Here is a 22,540-nt window from a genome sequence, read left to right on the forward strand (position 1 = left end):
CTTTCTCCAGCTAAACTCAGACAAAACTGAAATCATTGTCTGTGGCCCACAGAAACAAAGAGAAAGTGTTATTAGTCACCTTGAGATGAACTTTACCTTGAACTTTAACAGAGACATTAATTCAATAACATCAACAGCTTTTTATCACATAAAAAACATTGCCAAAATCAAGGGGATCCATGCCTTTGTCTCCAGCAGGAGACTACTGTAACAGCCTTCTCACCAGGCTCTCTAAACGAGCTGTAAAACAGCTGCAGTACATCCAGAACGCTGCTGCTGGAGTCCTGACTAGAACCAAGAAATATGACCATATTAGTCCAGTACTCAGGTCTCTGCACTGGCTTCCTTCTACTCAGAGAATAGACTTTAAAACACTCTGCCTGTGTACAAGTCTTTTCATGGTCTTGCGCCAAAGTACATCTCTGACATGTTAGAGCCACATGAACCATTTCAGGCTCTGAGAAGGTCAGGAAATGGTCTCTTGCAGGCGCCCGGAGTCAGGACTAAACGCGGTGAAGCTGCGTTTCAGTTTTATGCTGCCAAAATGTGGAATCTTAGAGTCTTACAGAAAATGTGTGACAATCCTCAACTTGGGCAATATTCAAATACAGGCTGAAAACACTTATATTCAACTGTGCATATGACAATTGAAAGTATTTTAATTGTACTCTTCAGCCAGGCTTGTTTATTCATTTGCACAGTCCGTCTCTGTTAGCAACAGTCAATGGGCCTTCTCAACCCACACAACACACTCCTGGCCTTCAAAATAAGAGCGCTTTAGGCTACATCCTGTTTACTTGTGTTAACAAAATAAGGGTGTAGCTTACACCAACATTGAGGCAGCATACAAAGTTCAGACATTTAATTAAAAAAAAAAACTCTGGTTAACTCTGGTTGTCGGAATCAAGAATCGTTAGGAACCGGAATCTAAACGAGGAATTGGAATTCAAACAACGCCCAACTCTATTTGCAAACACTGGTATAACCTCCAAATCTAAAAGCCATATTTCTCAGTCGATTGCACCCTCCGGGTTGAGAAAGAGTAGGTGGAAAACAATAATCTAGAATCATGTGGAATATTGTTCAAGAGTTAGGGAAGGATTGACCACACAATTAATTAGATGGATCATCCAGTGCTAGTTGAGGTTGCCTCTAAGAAGCTTTCTTGCTGAGATGTTCCAGTTGGTAGGTGGCTTCTGAACAGAGCCATGATGCCTTAGTGGGACTCCACCTTAGTGGCCTCCTGGTGGAACTGGAAGAGGTGGCCTCCCTTCTTGGACTGAACCGAGACAAGCAGGAAAAAATAGGTGTCCTGATGACGACAGTACATTTCTTGTGATTGTAGAGAGAGTAATGATCTTCTCCCTGACAAGTATGCTGTTTGCCCTGTGGCTAACGGTTGAACATTGGGTATGCCCAACAACCACCAAAGTCTTAGCTCTGGTGAAGGTCTTGTTTCTTGGCCCGCGGTACACACCTCCAACCAAAGCGTAATTCCAACCACCAAGTAGTTTTTGAGTGAGCGCATTGAGCTGCCCCGTTAAAGGCATCATTAACAAAACTCAAACACTGATGAGGAAAAGTGAGCGTACAGTAGATGTAAATCATGCATTAACTTTGCCTCAATCATTTCATACAGCCCCCTACTACCTTTATTTCCACACTGCCAATCCCTTCACCCTTACTTGACACTGCAATGTTGGTGCCTCATTACCGTGAAAAGTAGGTAGCAGCATATCTGTCCCTGTGGGTGAAAAGAAAACGGGGGTGGAGGGGGTGGGGAGTCTGATATGATGTATTGTGCCTGATGAGCACTCACTCTTCTGCATGATTCACAAGTATGACCGATTGTCCACGTGGATGGATACTTGTTATTCACACACGTGCATGCATGATTATGAACATGATTTTTGACCATGATGATTTTATTGCACATTTATGCAGTGGTGCATGTAACTTCAGGTTAATGCTTACAGTTACTATTAAATGACGATTTGACGAAATTAGGATTTGTGGCTCCCGCTCTGGGTCGTGCTCAAAATGCTTTAAAAACCTGCTGCCATACATGTAATCCTGATACAGTGGAAGCTTGGTGAGCATCATTAATCCGTTCGAGACGGTCTCAACTCAACTGAATTTTTCCCATAAGAACTAATGTAAATCCAGTCATTTCATTCCAGACTACCAAAAATGGTTTTGGTAAGTTTTTATAATTTTACAATTATAGTTTTACGCTTAGAAAACAATTCAAATTACATATAAATGATGAATGACAGCGATGTGGCAGCGATATCAACACGACAGTGGGCACCGGGCCCTTCTCGCAGATTTCCTCAGCTATGGTGCCTGCTGGGCCTCCTGGCCTCGTCCATGAGGTGCGATGCGCAAAGATAAGTGGATAAGACAAAAGCAGCTTGCCGGGAATGTTCAGTAGAGCATGAGAACCGGGCTACAACCTGGAGCTATTAATGCTGCACAGCAATAAGGAACTTTCATTTACCGTACTAAAAATAAAATAATTCACACAGTTCAAACTCTTACTATTGTACTTGCATTTTCCTAAAAAGAAACGACGTAAATCTGGGGTGTCCAAAGTGTGGCCAAGGAGCCATTTTCGACCAGCAGCTTGGTTTGTAATACAGTATGACCTACATTGGATTGGTTGTAATTGGATTGGTTTTAGCAAAAAAAATAAAAAATTAAACACAAAAGTTAGTGTATGCGATCAAGAAGAGGGCGAAATAAAGTACATTAGAACACTAGCGCCCCACTGCAGTACCTGACCATGAAAGCGATCAGCATTCTGCCCTCCGACTAGAATAAAGCAGTAGATTGTTGAATGGCCCTATTGTGAAGACAAACACAAGTTAACAGTTGTATGACAGTGTATAGGCAGGGGTGTTGCGCAAAAGCATGACACTGATCATCAAAAGTTGATTTGAACTGATTAATAAGGGATACTTTCCCCAGTCGGAGTGCTGCGGGAAGGCAGCAGTTGTTGAATTGTTCCATTAATCATATCATTTGTGCTCTACTCTTCTTTGTGCGAGTCCAGCACAGGCATGTGTGTGTGCATCATATCTAGACACTCTCCTACTGTGAATATGCACAGTATATCCTCACATGCACACTCCAGAATGAAGCAGCTTGAACCTTGGTGTGCACAACAGCAAAAACAGCAGTCAGCGTTGTAGCTCCAGTCATCACCCTCTGTCACACAGAGGACCCCTGACATGATGCCGCTCTCATTACCGCCCCTGTGCCATGTCGCCTCCAGTCACTTACACCTCATGAATAATCCATCTCGACTGCCGGGCCCTGATGAGCCGCTTGGCGCTTATGACATGGCTGGCTGACCCTGCCTTGATTCAAAGCACCAGACGGTTCCACCTTCTTTTTCTCTCACTCTTTTCTGGGCAAAACCCCTCAGAGATGACCCTTGTCGTACTTGTAGACACCGTGCTGACAATATGCAGTAATATGACCTTCAAATAACAGCTTCAGAATAATACAGATGGTCAGGCTTCCAGTATGGACAATAATTGCCTCTGTCATTGACCTCAGGATCTCCTACTTTAGTGGTCTGTTATATTGGTGGGTCAGCAAATCTGACCATGCCTTTATGTTTTTCTTAAAGTACCAGTGTGGCTTAAAATTATATTCCTGATCTACTGTATAGGAGAACACAAGGCGCTTTTGCTTTCAACACCATTTGGTATAAATGTAAGACCTGAAGACCCGAATGATGTTTTACTCTGGGCTAAATTATAATCAAAAGAACCTACTTTCACAAGCTACTGAAGCCACTACTTGCTGATTTCCTGCATTTATGTCTGTTTAGGCAAGCCACACTTTAAAACACCTTTGGGGAGAGACAGAATGAGGAAACTTGTTTTTTGTTAAAACATATAGTTCTTTAAGTGTTTAAAACTTGTAGGAACAGTGTTTGTTAAGAGGTGCTTGTGTTCTTTATAGACTAGACATTATACACTGGTCTTGTAACGGCAATCTGAAAAACAACCAAATAAATCCTGATTTCTAAAAATGATCACATAGCGACGCTGATCATGTGACGCAAGCATAGCACACTTATCTATCTATCTATCTATCTATCTATCTATCTATCTATCTATCTATCTATCTATCTATCTGTGCTGCTATTTGTTTTTATATTTTTGCGCTTGCTATTTAGGTCACAATCAATCAAAAGCCTATCACTACTTGGGGTGAGCTTAAACTGACTGAAATAAGAAAATTGGAAATGCTCAACATTGGCTTTTTTGATTTACCAATATTGTCCAGCACTTCATTTCCAATACCGATATCAACCGATACCGATATTGGCAGCAGCTCTTCCCTCAAACAAATTTCAGGTCACATCACTGGATGTATTTTACCACTGTTTATGCAAAATAAGACAAGTACTGCAAATAAAAATGCCATATTTATTTTAAACATTTTGTCACAATAAAATAGTCATTAAAAAAATCATGACCAATAGTCAAAAAAATAACATGTTGTATCAACAAGTAAGACAGGTTAGACTTAATAAATTCACAAAGAAGAATCAAATTAAATAATTCTGGCAACCTACCATTTAGAATGCTATAAGAACAAGGTCAAGTTCCAAGTATGAATCTTATACAATCAGTGAAACAATCGCCTCCCGTTGCTTGTTATTTTGCTGCAGGTATGCAGTACGCGTCGGAGAGATTCTTCCTGAGGTGTGATATTACATGAGTATTAAAGGCATACACCTTACTCACACAATCTGAAGACGAAATTAATAAACTAAATATTCACAAATAATTCCAGATCGTGGACATACTGAGCTTGTTGCTGTGTGGAGCACCTCATCATCACTCACACGCCGATATCATTATTGGCAGAAAATCTAATGAACCGATATCTCAATGTTATGCCAATATCGGCGATTAATATTGTTCAGTATTGTCGGACTTCCCTATTGAAAATCGATAACTATTCTGCCAATTAATAGCATCTTCAAACAACTGAGGCACAAGGGCGTGCACTACTCTATTGCAACCAACAGAGGCGTTGTGGATTCCGTCTCAAGTATTATGTAATCTAAAGAAGAACAGCATGCAGTATGGCAAGTTGGGCTACATCCACACTAAAGCAACTCCTCTAGGCAACATTCTTTTACCCAGTACAACAGTGACATTAAAAGAGGAGTTAGGAGTTAGACATCTTCTGATTGTCAGCGGTAGAAATTGGAACATGTGTTCCTGAGGTGTACTGTACACTTGCTATGCTTGTGTCATAATTATCTGTCTTCTCCCTCTCGCACTGTTTGACTTTGTTGGCTAATTGGCTCCCTATCTCTTGTTTCCAGGACGACAACTCCATGTTTTTCCAGTTTGGTCCGTCCATCGAGCAGCAGGCCTCCGTCATGTTGAACATCATGGAGGAATACGACTGGTACATCTTCTCAATTGTCACCACATACTACCCGGGCTACCAGGACTTCGTCAACAAGGTAAATAAACAGTAGCATGCATTGTTGAGGTAAAGGATGCTGGTGCATGTGTCACATGTATGCTGTGTTACGAGACACAAACACAGTCGTGGATGTGCCACCTGTCTGCTTTATTATCACCGCAGTGAATATGCTGCCTTTGTAAATCAAATCACTTCAGGAAGAAGGTGAGGTCAGTGAGGAATGTTATCTAATAGACAGAATGTTCTCTTAGAAACACTTTGAACTAAGAGATTCACTTTTACACACCCGGTGTTATTATCTGTCACTTTGGAACACATTACAGGAGGGTTTTCACTTAATGCGTTTCTGTTCATCATTTCAGTTCATCTGCTGTGCGCGTAATTCTTTTTATGAATTTTTTTTTCCACTTTATAATATTTCTCACTTCATGTGTAAATGATGAATTGGTCCCTACAAAGCCAGCCAGAGTGGAGGACCTGCTTGTCTAGGTTCAAACTGTAATTTCAAGCTTTTAAAAAAAGATAAGCTTGGCAGACTCGGATGTGAATGGGACGCCTGCTCCATTTTCTGATTGCCTTAATAGAAAAAGCAGCCCGGCTGAACATTTTTTTTTCAATGCAGCCACTCACCGAGGCTGCATGCACCTTATCTCCCAGGCTGGGCAAAGTCTCTTTAAACGGGGATGCTATGAGATTCTGAGTAATGCGCAACACCATTCATGCACTTGATACTTGATACACTTGCAATTGGGTTCAAAGAATGGAAAAATCATTCTTTGAGTTGAGTAATTAAAGACTATACTTTGTACACATGTCCTCTTTTTCTGTCATTCAACACAAACACTTCAAACAATGTGCTGTATTAAGAGATACCGAGTAAAGGATCCTATATAGTCATTCAACATTAGTATGAAATGGATGCTATTAACAACCATAGTGAACAGATTTTGGTAAAGAAATTATGTAACCTCGTCTATCTATGTATAGCTCTCAATCTTACTGGTCTTACAGTCAGAACTCGCTTTTTTTATGCCCCAGTTTTTGTGTGATTCGGTTTCCGTCAAATATTTCACTAAACTGTTGTACACTATCAGTTTTTGTACATTTCACTCAACAAACTAGCCGGGTTTGCCTGCACTGTACTCTTCCATGTAATTCAGTGCCCAAACAAAGCACCTACGCGTTGCTGACTTCATGTCACTGTCATGCATTTTTACTGAGTGCAACTGCTCAATAACCCGCCATGGGGCCAAAGAAAGTTGCGAGTGCCAGTAATTTGATAAAGAAGGTGACAAACACTGTTAAATTCGATCTCGCCAGGATGTATTAGAAGTCCGCATCAACAATAAGGTCCATCCATTCATAATTTAGAATTATTTAGCATTCTTTTTTGCATGTAAAACTATAATTATGCTTTATAAATTGTATTTTTTGTTCATATTTTTGGGTGTCTGCAACAGATTAACTGGATTTACATTTTTTCCGATAGGAAAAATTGTCTCTGTTTTCACACGTTATGATTTTTACTGGACATTTTGGAACGGATTAATGACAAAAAAATTTTACTGTTTAATTATTATTATTGTTCACTGGTGTCATCCATCAAATTTCAGTGCACGTGCAGTGGTCAAAATGGTGCTTTATGTTCTTTAGTTGTTGCTGGTCATGTAGCTGCAAACAGAAACACAACTAAATACAGTACATTTGGATTTTTTTAACTATATCATCATGAAAGCTCATAGCAATGCTAATCACATAATGAATTATTTTGTGAATTGTTTTTTCTTCTTCAGTGAGGTATACCAGCAAGCAGCATGTCATGCACCGACTTCAATAAAGACGTTTATTGGTGAATCTATTGTTGATGGTTTATTGGTGTTCTCCATCAAGTTTACCTCCCAACTTTCATTACCCAGCTAAACAAAACAGTATTTAAACTTGACTGGAATGCAAGCATAAAATCTTTCAAATCCATCCTTGCTAATCCTTTATGTTTATAGATGGAGGACCAATCAGCATCCACTGAGGAGATGGTCGATAGTCTTAGTATAGTTTACAGTTTATGCACTTCCGAAACAAGCATCTGTTTTCCTTTTCAAGGTCCGTAGTACCATCGAGAACAGCTTTGTGGGCTGGGAACTGGAGGAAGTCCTCTTACTGGACATGTCAGTGGATGACGGTGACTCCAAGATCCAGAATCAGTTAAAGAAACTGCAGAGTCCGGTCATCCTGCTCTACTGCACAAAGGAGGAGGCCACCACAATCTTTGAGGTGGCTCATTCAGTGGGTCTAACGGGTTACGGCTTCACCTGGATCATTCCCTCGCTGGTGGCTGGAGACGCGGACCACGTGCCCGCTGTTTTCCCTACAGGTACGCGCACACACCCCATCAACTATCATCTTTATTCATGGCTGAGTTCCATTACATTACAGCCTGACTCATTAAAACAGACATCATATGATCATTACAGTTTACGATAGCGCTCATAAAACCATCTCCAAATTGGGTGAATGAAATGTAATAAAGGCCATTTTGAAAGAAATTACATTTCAAGTGAAATCAGCTATGGCAGCTATCAACAATGAAGACACAACATCCAGCGACTGTGAAGTGTTTGTATTAGGAAGTACAAGCAAAAACACAACATATACGGTGACTGTGAAGTGTAGAAGAGGGTATAAAAGGAGAAGGAGGAAAGAGTATACACAAATTAAATATCACAAGTAAAACAACAGTCAATGCTACATTAGCTTTGATTCCTTGTTGGTGATAAAAGTGGCAATAAGAAGACATCTTTTCACACTCAGTAGAGTTAATGCCCCATTTCCACTGACAGTACCTACAAGGCTCACCGTGTCTCTACTTTTCCATTAGAAAAAGCAGGTACTACCAGGTGCTGTTTCTAGCAATTGGACAGCTACGGTTATGAGTGACATAAACCAATGCTTGTCGCTTATTGGTCAAGCAATTTTATTGTTGTCAACAACAAATACAAATGCGGATGTTATCCTGTTGCTATGCTTTAGTGCTGGACGCAGCAGTGCCGAACTCCGCCGTGTCCACTTTGCTGCCGCGTTCCCTTTTCTTACTGCCCTCGTTCTTCTCTTGGACAAAATGTCTCTCCTTACTATGGTAGAAGTAAATATAGGAGTACCTTTTTCTCCTCATTGTTAACATATTTTTTAATACTGATGTTCTCACTACTGTATATTTATGCAGTTTATTTAAACCTGGATTTTGAGGAGCCAGTGTACGCAGCTTCCTCGTCCTCTTCCAAACCCTCTTGCGTAGCTTGACGTGCACCTTCAGAAAATCTAACCTTGCGTTATGGCGACACGGACCACAAAGGCTGTGATTGGTCAACTTGTAGTACATTATTTTGTACATTTATTTTGTGTGTATACGACTTGGTCACAGGGTGCCACGGCCCACCTTCGCGAACGCCTTCTCCTCTGATTTTGGATCAATATTTGCACAAAACCTGATTGTAACATATCACTACGCTTTAGTTCCAGCTCCAGTAACACTCCCCAAGGGTCACTAGGTGACTAGAGATCACAAGCTCAACCCTGACAAAAATGAAAGGATAAAGACAGCAAGGAAGGTGTAGTGACTCTGCAGAAGTATAATCCATGCTTAATTTGAAGTGGAAAACCAAGGCAAATAGAGTCAAGCCTGTACGATGCAGTGGGAAGTGGCATTGATATACTGTTGAAGAGCTCATCCCACTTAAGAAACCCTAGTTGAATGAATGAATGAAATAATTAAAAACATTTTTTATCTGAAAAAGTCTGCAGAAAGAAACAAATACATAATAATAATAATAATAATAATCCGTTGTATTAATAATATGTTAATTTAGAAGGAAGCAAAATACTACACCCATGTTTTCTTGGCTTTGGTTTCGGCGGCAAAGAGACAACCTGTACTTATGAGTCAGAGTCAGTCTTGGAGTTAGATGGAACGGCCATATAGGAAAATTTCACAGCAGTGCATTATTTCATATATTCCTAGATAAGAAACTTTGACGGCTGTGAAATAAGCACTGACGCTGCACTTAATGCGCCTCTCTTTCCGCTAGATTTCAAATGTGAACAGAAAATGCAAACCAGCCAAGTACCATGAAGCCAAAAAGGCACTTGTCTATGGGTGAGAGACAGTGATTCGCACATCACTGCTTCCTCATGCTCGAATAGTCAAGCAAAGCAAAATGAGTTGTGGGATGAACCACAGTCACAGCCAGGACTCATGTTCAGCATTTTTTTTTCTCTGCAGTCTTTTCTAGAAGAAAGCTTTAAACCACTGTTGATGAAAAGCCATGTTTACACTAAAAATACTCTTTGGTTCTGTTCTATACAGTTGTTTTTTTTTTTTAAGTTTTGAAGGGTACTGAAATAACATCCTAGTATTTTTTTGGCACCCTCCTGCTGGGATACCAACAACAATAAGTTTATTGAGTGGTCACTAAACCTATTCCTCTCCTTACACGGCATCCCTTGATACACAGGGCTGATCTCTGTGTCGTACGATGAGTGGGATTACAACATCGAGGCCAGGGTGCGTGATGCAGTCGCTGTCATCGCCACTGCCACATCCACCATGATTCTGGACCGGGGACCTCACACCTTGTTGAAGTCCAGCTGCCTTGGCACCCTCGACAAGAAGAGCACAAGCACCGGCCACTCGAAGGAAATACTCAGGTAATGGTTTAATTTATTTTGAACATAGGAATACATCATAGTACAAGTCACAGTTCCACATGTCCAAAAAGGAGAGGAAGGAAGCAAAGCTTCAGGTAAAACAATCTTGTGCTGGGATTACATTACATTTGAAAGTCCGCATTTATCTGAATCTTAAAGTTATGAGGATTGATTAGAATCTGTGTACAGTGAAACCTCTAAAGTCGAATGCCCCTGAGGTTGTACAATTCATTTTCAGCCAAAAAATATGTATTATTAACATGGTTAACTTATTTTCACTCTTGACCCCCATAATGATCCCCCACTCTGGTGCACAGGGGTCTTATTATGACCTCTGCCAAGTGCAAAAGCACAAGTGAGAGTGGTGGTATTGGTGGTTTGTTGTAGTGAGAATTATGCAAAAACTACACGACCAATTTCTACAAAGAAAGGAGGCACAATTAACAAATATTATTAACTGTGGTTAATGTATTTTTACATGTGTATGAAATTGTATGAATTTTTTTCAAAGTTTAAAAAGTCAGCGGTGGCCCCAGTTTGACCATGAAATTTTAAATTTTTACAATTTTTTTGGTGGGGTGAAATCAATCTAATAAAAAAAAAATCAGTGGTCAACCAGGTTCTGGGAGCAGATTGTTAGATGTTCCACTGTTTGCCCTTAGAGTTGTATGTTCAAAATATGCTGTAATTTGCTTGAGATGATCAATAGCAGAACAAATTAAGTCCAGCAGAAGTAAATCATTGTCAGACTTTCATTGCTAGAAGTAAAATGTACGACACAGGTCAACAAGGCCTTTACATTACACACAGAGATGAGCAGAAATGAACACATAGATGCCACACCCAAAGACAGTGTGTTAAATAGGACAGTAAAAGATACAGAAATGCCGTACTGTAAGACTCAAGGCATTCTTTGTTCTTTCCTCTTTTGTTTTGCCTTTTGGCACATTACAGAAAAGCAGCAGCACTGCTGTTCAATAATTCACCCCAGTTTAAATTCATAAGCAATGTTTTTTTCTTTTCACGTTGAACTGCAGAATGAGCGAACTAAGTCATCCAAACACCTTTTAGCTTTTTGGATCATAATCTTTTGACATTGATTATCATTGATGCCCTTCTTTATCCTACGGCAGGGGTCCCCAACCACTGAGCCACGGCCCAGTACTGGTCCATGTGTGGAGCTGAAAAGCTTTTAGGTGCAATGATAAATTTAAAAAATACACTTGTAAATAAAGAAATCAAATTTTATGTAAATGGATATAAATTTCGGAAATAAGGGCCATTATTTTATTTAAAAAGTAATATCAAATCCCATAGTTTTGGCATTTACCTATATATGTTGTTTGTTGCAAGCAGCGACCCGTCACTTTGTTCGACGGTCCCTGAACGCACCATCGTTCACCAACTTTCTCTCATGCCGCACAGATAGACTACTACTGTTTTTTTTTACCGTTTTTCTTTCACCTCATATTTGGTCTCAAATGCTGGTACTATGTGGGAATGCATACAGGCAAGTTTTGATGACCTTATTGAGTGCTAATGTGCATATTTGTATCAAGTTAATTCATGCTAGCACACTGCCTTTTACCACACACGTCAAACAGCGATGTGATAATCTCTCTGAAAAACAAACTCCAGGCTTGTACTGGTGGATGGAGGGTCTGCATTCATTTTGCGCTTTTAATTTGATGTTGTTCATGTCTTAGTTTTACACAATATATAATAAATAAGCAACGTAGCATCCAGCAGCTCCACCAGTGATGTCATCCTCATGGAGTCATAGAGTCATCGAGTGAAAGAGGATTCCTGTGCGGCTTTGGTGAATTCCATGCCCAAGATGATCAAGGCCATGCTAGCTTACAATAGTCCTCACACTTAGGTGTGTCCCGATACAACATTTCACTTCTGATATGATATTGCATACTTGAGTATTGGTCGGCACCGATATCGATCATATACAATGACAAACACATAATGTGCACTTCACATCAAGTATGCTCTTGCCTTTTACCTCAATGATGATGAAGTAGCGCCTGTACTTACATCTTGAAAACCCCAGTTTCACCGACAGACCATTCCGGACTCGCCATTGTTGCATCAAGTTCTCATGTGGCTGTTTGCAACAACAATACCCACCTACCTGAACTCTGGCACTGTTTGGCTGACCATGAAATTGTACTCTACCTTTAGCAAATCATTATGACTTATGTGACTGTCACCCCTCACCCTCAGCAAAGAAGGACAAAAAAGCACCATTTATTTGCAGCTCCTATTCTGTGCCTGTCTGAGCGAGCCAGGTTGGATAGCAGCTGTTAGATATCGGTGCCTAACTGTAAATTTGGTGCTTGGCCAAATGTAACAGGCGTCAGACAACTCCCAGACAAATTCCAAACTACATCCCGTACCCCTTCAGAAATTGAATGAACCCCCAACTCTTGCACACTTAAAAAACAAACCACAATAAGCCCTGTAAAGCATCTTAGTTTGATATACAGTAATTAATGAATTATTGGATAATTATGTAATTTTTTTATGAAAAAGGAAGTCTTTACAGAAGAGCATGTCCTCCATAATAGTCCCTTCATGAATGTACGCACATACACCAGGACATGTGCCAGGCCGATGCACTGTGTAGTGCATATAATTCACTGGCTCGTATGCGTAGCTGTTTTAAAACATCCTGCGCCAAGTCATTAGTGTGCCGAGAAACACTGTTTGATGAAGTCATGGTTTGTATAGTTTTTCTGGCCTTAATCGTTGCTCAAAACATTTGCGTAGCTTATTTTTCAACTGCACATATACTAGTCAGTGAATTCGGCTCATACAGCTCAGAAAATTAGTCACAGACCAGCTCTCATTTTGCACACAATATACGGTAATTGAAATTTTCAGGATTAAACACTAGGGATGTCACAAGACACTCATGAGACGATAAACAAGATTGGGTCTATGAGGACGAGGCAAGACGAGATTTTTATTACTTTTAAGAAAAGTGCAATTCAAAAATATCAAAAATATATGACAGTGTATTGCCATCCATCTATTTTCGATGCCGCTTATCCTAATTAGAACAATATATTGCAATCTACTAATTTAATTTCTACTACATTACACTCTTTTGCACTCTGTGTGTATGCTTAGCGGCCCCGCCTCCACCCATCGAGACAAAGAGACTCTATGACTGACAGAAGGGCTCACTCCGTTTATGCTGCTGTTCTATGGAACAAACACGCAAAAGTGCTGAACCCAATGCACAGGGTGAGCTCTCTTCTTGCCTGTTTGGAGGTGAGGAGGAGGAGACAAGAAAAACAGACACACACATGGCAATATATTGAGGCCAGCAAAATTATCAAGGTTATTTTCATTTATTGTGTGATTCATAAATTAATTTATCGTCCCAGGCCTAGTGTCCTCGAGAAATCTTTTTCTTGAACAAGAATTCACATTTTAATCTCACTGAGATCTTGTGACACGAGACAATATCAACATAACATAACCATCAAGTTTGCTTATTTGTTTATATAATGCACACACAATGAACAACTTTGTGCTCTGTCTTCTTTCTTCTTCTCTGTACTCCCTGCACTGCGCAGGCACTGTTCACATGAGGCGTTCAAACGCACTGAGTGTGAGACGCTAGTGTAGTCACGCTGTTTTTAATTTTTTATTTGTACTCCACTTTGAGAACCTAGTCTCTACACGACAGCATGATAACAGCATAAAAACTCACCAACGCCGTTACTCACAATGCTACAAGTTGTACATTGACTACTCTAAGTCATATCCATCTATCCATCTAAGTTTAATTTCAATACTGCTGCCCCTTCAGAAGAAATACAATCTTGTAACAAAAAGCATGTTGAAATATGAGGGCTGTATTCACTTTCGTAAGATATTGTATATCTTTTATAAATTTGATACTTTTCCTCATTTTGTTTTGCTTCTGTCACATGGAATTTGGCAAATGTATGAAAGGCAAAATATTACGCAACATCCTTTCCCCCCAGAGCAATCTTCTCCATGTTGAGTTTGATGTATTACTGTAAATGTTACTGATGTTTTTGGTGTTGTTTTTTTTTAATAATCAGAGTTCCAATACACACTGTCATTGCATCCTACCCCCGAAAGGACTGATATAACAATAACACCACAACCATGAATATTTCAGTCCCCATAAGGCACTGTGCGACTCTGTGTTAGCGCTCAATCATCCTTCAGGCCCACTGCAGTGCACATTGTGTGTGTGTGTGTGTGTGAGTGACTTCAACGAGTGATGTGTGTTTTTTCAAGCAGCCATTCAATTTTTCTCCATTTGGCTGAGTGGAGATATAGAATTTGGAGCCTGGCAGTGACCCTAGGGGGCCATGCCATGGCCTCGTACACACACACACACACACACACGCACAAACACGCATCTCATACAGGGTGAGAGGAGCTCAATGTAGCATTTTTCTTGTTTGAACCAGCCGAACCAGAAATGTCCACACAATTAAAGTGGATTTTCAAGGACACATACAGTCGTGTGACAAAGTGTTTGCCCCTTCACGATTTCTTATTTTTTAATTTTTGTGTATTTTGTTTGTCATGCTTAAATGTTTGAGATCATCAAACAAATTTTAATAATAAGTAATGCCACATTTCAGAAAAAGAACATCATACCAACAGTAAAATATGGTGGTGGTAGTGTGATGGTCTGGGACTTGCCATGATAAATGGAACCATGAATTCTGCTGTCTACCAAAAAATCCTGAAGGAGAATGATGAATGGCTGAAGAAAAACAAAATGCAGACTTTGGAGTGACCAAGTCAAAGTTGTAACCTGAATTCTATTGAGATGCTGTGGCATCACCTTAAAAAGGCGGTTCATGCTGGAAAACCCTCCAATGTGGCTGAATTACAACAATACTGCAAATATGAGTGGGCCAAAATTCCTCCACAGCGCTTGATTGCAGTTGTTGCTGCTAAGGGTGGCCCAACCAGTTACTGTATTAGGTTTAGGGGGCAATCACTTTTTCACACATGTAGATTTTGATTTTTTTTCTCTCTTACCACTAAAACGTTTCATTTAAAAACTACATTTTGTGGTCAGCTGTGTTGTCATTGACAAATATTTAAATTTGTTTGATGATCTGAAGCATTTATGTGTGACAAACATGCAAAAAAATTAATCAGGAAGGAGGCAAACACTTTCTGGACGCATACACACCAAGAAACAGAAACAATAATAAGGCCATATGCCTGTGCGCGGCCCAAGATAGCTACAGGCCACAGTGGGCTGCATGCATAGCTGATTAACATGCCATCCTGTCAGTGGTGATGGACGGAGATGGGAGGCCCCTGTGAGTCACGCTCTCAGGGGCTGCTTGACCTTATGGGGGCACTCATCACATTAGATACACACGCAGAAAGCCAGGGACACGCTAAAAACACATTCACGCTAAAATCATAAAATAATAAAATAGCATTGTCTCCCACCTGACAAAAGATGAATGACAACATGTACTTCAAGTGGCTTTGAATGAGGCACTCAGGGCTTTATTTGAGAGGACGGTTCAGGAAAAGAGGTGTGTTTTTTGTTATTAAGTGAGCACTACTATACAAGTATTTTAGATGTGATATGTAAGTGAGAATTAACATTGTGTCATAATTTTGTCAACAATTATTGCGGCTATATGCATTTACAATGACTTATAGCTTGATTTGCATGACTTTATTTGACAACTCTTTATTTAGTAATGCATTAGGAAGTCATAAACACAATAAATAAGTTCATAGATTTTCCTCCCACAGAAACCTTAAGAAGTCACATTAATTTCATGGCCAGAAAATCTGGGAGTGAAATTAAAATAACTCTGCTGCCTCAGTATTTTTTATTGTTATTTTTTGCATTTTTTACGGGTCTGGTAAATACTGACAAAACAAACAATTTTCACGAAAGTAACAAAAAAAAAATCACGAAAGTAACAAATAAAGCAGCAAAGAGGCTCCACTTAGACATATCAGCTGTATTATATGTTCAGTTGGAGATATTCTAACAATGAATTCTGATTTATTAAGTAAGGTTTTGCTGGTTTGTTAGTCAGCAGAACTTCGCAAAAACTGCGCGACCAATTTGCATGAGTTTGTGGACAGGTAATAAGCAAGAACCCTTTAAATTTTGGTAAAAATCTGGATAAAAATTCAAAGGGAAGAATGTTGCCTTTTTTTTTGTTGGAACCCGCGCGTCAAATTGTAAATGTTGCATCATTCTCCGTGCATAGCCAAACAAAATATAGCGGTATGCAATATTCCTACAACATCTACTGCATCCTTCTTGGAAGAGTGCATTGTTGACAATTGCAGAAACTTGACTGGACAAAATAAAACCTTAATTCCCCTCAAAAGATTAATGAACTACTGCCTGCCAAACATTTGCACCATATGTTGAAATGCTGCCTTTTCAACTGTTTTAAGGAGCAGCATTTCTTTGGCGATTAATTTTTGTAAACGCCCACAATTTTGCACTGTTCCCTTTGTATTTACCTTGCTGACCAGTGAGTGTTGACTGTCGGGGCAAAGGCTCTGAATCTCGATGTGTGTTTTTTCCCAGATGGGAAAATTGGGGCGGGTGAATATGTCTGATGTGGGCAAGTTCGTTTTGCTGCCTTTTATGTTGCCACCACTTTTGAATAAATTCGGCATACTGGCTTGTTTGTGTTGCTGGGCTCACCTTGCTCATTACTAATATTCCCACACGGGGGCTCTGGCATTTGGCTTTGCAAGCATCTTTTTCCCTCCTAACTACGACTATGTTACATTGCATTGCTCCTCACAAGGCTCCACTCTTTTGCTGTGTGTGTGTGTGTGTGTGTGTGTGTGTGTATGTGTGTGTGTGTGTGTGTGTGTGTGTGTACGCTAGCGGGCCCGTCTTCCCCCACAGAGACAAAGCGACTGTATGACTGACAAGAGGTGTCACTCTGTTCGCCGTTGTTCTAAGAATCATCTAGGTGCCTAACCAATGTACAATCCTGTCTGTTTAGAGGCTAGAGTGCCTGGCAAAATTATCGAGTTCACTTTCATTTATCGTGTGATTAATTTATGTATTTATTATTGCTGGACAGTTTTTGTTTTAGTGAGAAATCTAGTCACGTTTTAATCTCGTGACACACCTACTATCTATATATGATGCACAATGTTTGTTTTTCTCACTTTTGTTCACAGTTCAACCTTGGTAGAGGTCAATGCTCTATTGTGTGCTCTATTCCAAGATCTCATTTATCTACACGAGAAAGCAAAATATCAGAAACAGCTTTCAGTATGACGCATGGCAGGGCACACCACAGCAAACTCCACCCACGATGATAAACATATGAAATCAGTTTTTGATACAACTCTTTTATTGCCTCTCATTAGATTGTGCGGGTGTACGTAATGAATTGTCCGGTGACGTTAACTCACCCATTGATTTGTAGTCTGTAGAGAAGTAGACGCTCTGGCTGCTTTGTGCACCACCATGTCTGACTGTGAGTTTAAAGCTTAAAAGACAATCTTCTCTGCAGGCCATGCGAGGCGTGCACTGCTTCTCTCTCTCGTGTTAGTCTCGTCTTATGTCACCTCTTAAAGCAGTTCCTCCTGCGGCAGCGGCTGCAGCATGGCAGCATCGTAGCATTCCTCAATGGGCGCAACATTAAAAGTGGTTGTCTGATAAATCCTGCCTCTGTCTGTTAGTGAGTGAGCTAACCATTGCATTGTGCTTTTGGGCATGTGGAGCCCTAGTGATGCATTTGTAGCTTTTTTTTTTTTTAACATCGAAGTGGGTCAGAGTATCAGTTTAGATGTCGCCCACATGCTGTGTCAATCTCGCGATTTCACTTCTTTTGTTTGCCAGTTGTGTTTTTCCCCTTTTGTGGCTCTGTGAATCTCTTTAAAAAGCTCTTTTTAATGAAGCTGAGTCAGTTCAGCATCTTGCGTCTCTTCAGCCATCCCTCTTCTTCTATAAATACATACACATATACTTCGTGAAGAGGAGGGATTAGTGTGGATTCACTGGAGCTGATTTAGCGCAGGACCAAATCTCATGAGGTGCCTTAAATGCCACAAAAGTATCCAATCATTTTTTTATTTGCCCCTGATATCAATATCCTCTTATTGGGTGAGCGAGCAAGTCGTGTGTTTTATTCTACACTTTCACACTTTTCATTGATTTGTCCTACAATGTACTACACTATGGTGGTGATTACTTTTGGTTTACATGTAGTATTTTATTTGGAGTAACAGCCACGCTCTCTTAAAAAAGTATCTTATATTTATTTGCAAAAGAACACAGCACATTCAATATACACTCAACAAAAATATAAACACTTTTGCTTTTGTTCCCATCTTTCATGAGCTGAACTCAAAGATCTAAAACTTTTTCTATGTACAAAAAGGCCTATTTCACTCAAACAGTGTTCACAAATCTGTCTAAATCTGTGTTAATAAGTAGTTCTCCTTTTATGACATCATCCATGCATTTAACATGTGTGGCATATTAAGATGCTGATTAGTACAACATGACTATTGCATAGGTGTGCCTAAGGCCCTGTCCACACGAATATGGATATTTAAAAACATATTTTTGTATGCGTTTTGGCCTCTCATCCACACGCGTACGGAGGTTTTTGTCCTTAAAAACGCAGCTTTCGGAAAACTCTGGCCAGGGTGAAGACTTTTCAAAACTCCGGCTCAGAACTGAGCTTTTGGCTTGTTGCTGACAGATGACGTAACAATTATGTGCCGTTATTTCCACATTAGACAAGTATAATTTAATGTGTGCAAAGGCAAACATAACATTGCTGCTTTCAAGCATGCTGAAATGACTTTTTGTGTGTGTAAATGTGAACATACGCCTGCTTTCGCTTTACATTGACGAACAAAGGCGCCATTGTGGGCTTCGGAAGATGCTATACTGCTGCTGTTTTGCTCGCTAAACGGCTACGAAACCCCTGCCAACGATGGCAATATGGCAAGACCCTTTCACAAGCATGCCGCTATTTTGGAAGAATGACTTGGGAATGTTAGCATGGCAAGAAGCTTGTGATTGTGTTTGACCGAGCTGCCTCCCCGCAGAGTGAAAGCTTCCCTGTTATATATGCTGCCTTGTTCTGCATAACAATTGTCGTGGAGGCACTTAAACAAGGACACAAAATTATTTCAGCAATGATAGCGTCACAGCCGATGGAGATCTTTGTTGATCGATAACATTAACTACACTTCACAGCATTGTAGTGGTAATGAACATCTGCTACTTTTTAATACGGAACATGTTTCATCTATTTTCAGTTTTACATTTAATAAATTTCTCTGACAAATGTGAAATAACATACTGAAAAGTAACGCTATTCGCTAGCTTCTATTGTACATTGCCACGTTTGTTATAATACGTCTATGGAAATGACATCATCGGCGCCTCTGATTGGTTAAAATTACCTTAACAGACCTTGACAGCCTGCGTATGCGTATTTGTGTGTATATTAATAGTTTTAAAACGTCACCGTGTGGATAGAGATTTTTTTTTTACATCGAAGAGGAGCAGATGTGCATTTTTGAAAATATCCTTATTCATGTGGACATGGCCTAAGGCTGGCCACAAAGACTACTCCAAAATGTGTGGTTTTGTTATATTTTGAAGTGTCCTTCTATTGTTGCTTTTATTTGAGCCAAAACAAAAGTGTTGCGTTTATATATTTGTTCAGTATAGATATGCAAATTGTCATTGTCCCATTCTTGTTTATATCAGAAGTCTGTTTTACAGACTGCTTTACTGTTTTTATATCAGGAAACCGTTTTACAGCGACGCATGTCATAAAACACACACCATAAATAACTGTTACTTTGCTGTATGTTGTACATTTAAAAGTTTTGATATTTTGAAGTGGACTCTATAACCTCCACATCTGCACCATAATGTCTCGCTGTAACAAGCTGATACTGAGATACTGATACTGAGCCATTGACCTTCCTCTCAGCTTGTGTAGAAAGTTAGAGAGACGTGTCATAGTTAAATGGCTAATTTGACCACACAGTCTGGGCCTGCATACATCAGTCATCCTCAAAAATATACCTTTATTGTTAATTATCTGATTAAAACATTATGTTCATAATCCAAGGTTTTCGGCACTTGGTTCATTCAGACAAAGTAACATCATCATCAAGTACATAAGTTTAAAGGAGAGCTGAGGGAGAGAGTTAAAACATGGTATGAAAACATGTATTCATTGGTTGTTTAGCCACACACTCTTAACCGTACATGCAAGAGAACTGAGTTGAGTATGCAACGATATGCTTAATGTTACCAATTATCCACATTATTTCTCTTGAAAGTCATCGGCTTTTGCAGTAATTTTTAGAAAATGTATTGACAATTTTTTTCCTTCAGGTGGTTAAATAAAAATACGAGCTAAAGCTAAACTGACTAATAAAATCAACAATGACAATTAGGGTTTGTGGTGGTGATTGGAGGTACTGCCATCTCTAGTAACAGTAGAGTACACATACAAGGGCTATTGGTGGCCTGCAGCTTACTTTTTAGTGGGCTGGGACAGAAAAAGTTGCATTAATGCTGTAAACTATTTGTTTTGTAGATGGAGGCCTTTTTTTCTTGACCTATATTGATATGGTTTGGTATGTTTATTTAAAACATACATGTAGCACTAGGTGGAAAAATGTTGGATACCCCAAAAATTAGAAAATGCACTATTTTACAACTAGTGAAAGTAACAGTCTGAATATTTTTGTTCTTGGCTCCCCCCCCCGTGTAAAAGCTTAATTGAAGGCAGTGTGGTAGATTGAAATGAATTCATATTAAACATGCATTCATGAAGCCATGGCGATAGAAGGCTGAATAGAACATCGTGTCCTTAAATAAGGATTGCCATGGCAGTGACAGAGAGGCCAGTGTACTATCAACATGATTTTCCTCATATCCTCATTAGGGTCACGAGGGTATGCTGGAGCCTATCCCAGCTGACTTTGGGCGAGAGGCGGGGTACACCCAGCCAATTGCAGGGCAAACAACCATTCACGCTTACATTCATACCTATGGACAATTTAGAGTCGCCAATTAATCCAACATGCATGTTTTTGGAATGTGGGAGGAAACCGGAGTACCCGGAGAAAACCCACGCACGCACGGGGAGAACACGCAAACTCCACACAGAGATGGCCAAGCGGAGATTCGAACCCAGGTCTTCCCGATCTTCTGACTGTGTGGCCAGCATGCTAACCACTCAGGCACTGTGCGGCCCCTCATCATGATTTTGAACCTGTTATTTTCAGGTCAAATAATTTCTTTTTTTTTTTTTTTTTTTGCTTTAAAGATGCACAGATGTGCTTTGCTGCTGAACTAAGCTACGGAGCTAACAAAAAAATGTAATCAATATGATATGACCTGTATTGTATTGTCTGTATTGTAAGACTATTTTACCTATGAGCAGATTCAGAAGGTGAAATGGAACTACTTTTTATAGTTTTGCATAATTGTCATTGTTTCAAATGATGTTTACTAACATTTCCCTTTGCGTAAATCATCTGTAGGAGGAAAAGAGACTACATAGAAGAATATGTAATTGGGGTCAAAACATTTAATTTACCGCAAATATCCTTGAGCTGTTTAGGAAATGAAGTAGTTAGGCTCCACCAATATAGCCCGCAGCAGTGAGTGTGCTGAAAGATGCAGCCAAGGCGTTCCCATGTCATCTTGTATTTATCACTTCAAACTGCTCTTAGTCATCTTCCCACTGTTCCATTTTTACACATTTATCACATATTGTATATGCACCGCTTTTGCTGTTTAGTGGAAATGTAAGTCTTTTAAAATTCCTGCGGTGTAGAAATCTGCACTCCAAGTTGTCGGCACTAGTGTCAATTAGTGGAGCCTTTTTAGGAGGCTTTTTGCCTTCCCTTTGTTTAAAAAAAAAGAAACACATAATAATTGTAATTTTGTGGGTTGACTGAAAATAGAAGAAATTAATATTTGATGCTAGCATGCAGTGGAAGGTGCGCGCCGGATGGCATGTTAAAGCCTGGCTTACATTTAGAATGCAAGAAGAAGACCGTCTGTGTTTCAGTGCCCACCTTGTTCACACACCACAGGTTTGCTGTTTGATGGTCGTTGCTCACCTGGCCCCTCCGGGGCACAGAAAGATAATGTTGCACCAGTGGACTCTTTTTAAAGGCTCACATACAGAAGAAGCTGAGCCTTCCGTCTCGAAGGTTAGACTGTGGATTTATGCAGCACAATATTTAATATTTATTTCACGCTATCAAATTTGAATAGAATACTCAAAGTGTTTTTTCTCAATTTGCACTTATTCTTGAGTGCCGGTTTAGTATTAGTATTATTATTAATAGGGTTGGG

At 39.8% G+C, this 22,540-nt stretch overlaps 1 protein-coding gene across 10 annotated transcripts in view; it reads left to right on the forward strand.

Annotated features, from left to right (window-relative positions):
* Positions 1 to 22,540, forward strand: part of grin2bb (glutamate receptor, ionotropic, N-methyl D-aspartate 2B, genome duplicate b) — a 139,335-nt gene that overhangs the window by 74,824 nt on the left and 41,971 nt on the right. For all 10 annotated transcript variants that reach the window (XM_054778232.1, XM_054778234.1, XM_054778231.1 and 7 more), the window contains 3 exons: positions 5,357 to 5,500; positions 7,564 to 7,834; positions 9,972 to 10,164. In XM_054778232.1, the coding sequence (XP_054634207.1) occupies positions 5,357 to 5,500; positions 7,564 to 7,834; positions 9,972 to 10,164 (608 nt within the window). The remainder of the gene's footprint in view (positions 1 to 5,356; positions 5,501 to 7,563; positions 7,835 to 9,971; positions 10,165 to 22,540) is intronic.

The sequence above is a fragment of the Dunckerocampus dactyliophorus genome, chromosome 6, assembly GCF_027744805.1.
Source record: "Dunckerocampus dactyliophorus isolate RoL2022-P2 chromosome 6, RoL_Ddac_1.1, whole genome shotgun sequence".
NCBI classification, from domain to species: domain Eukaryota; kingdom Metazoa; phylum Chordata; class Actinopteri; order Syngnathiformes; family Syngnathidae; genus Dunckerocampus; species Dunckerocampus dactyliophorus.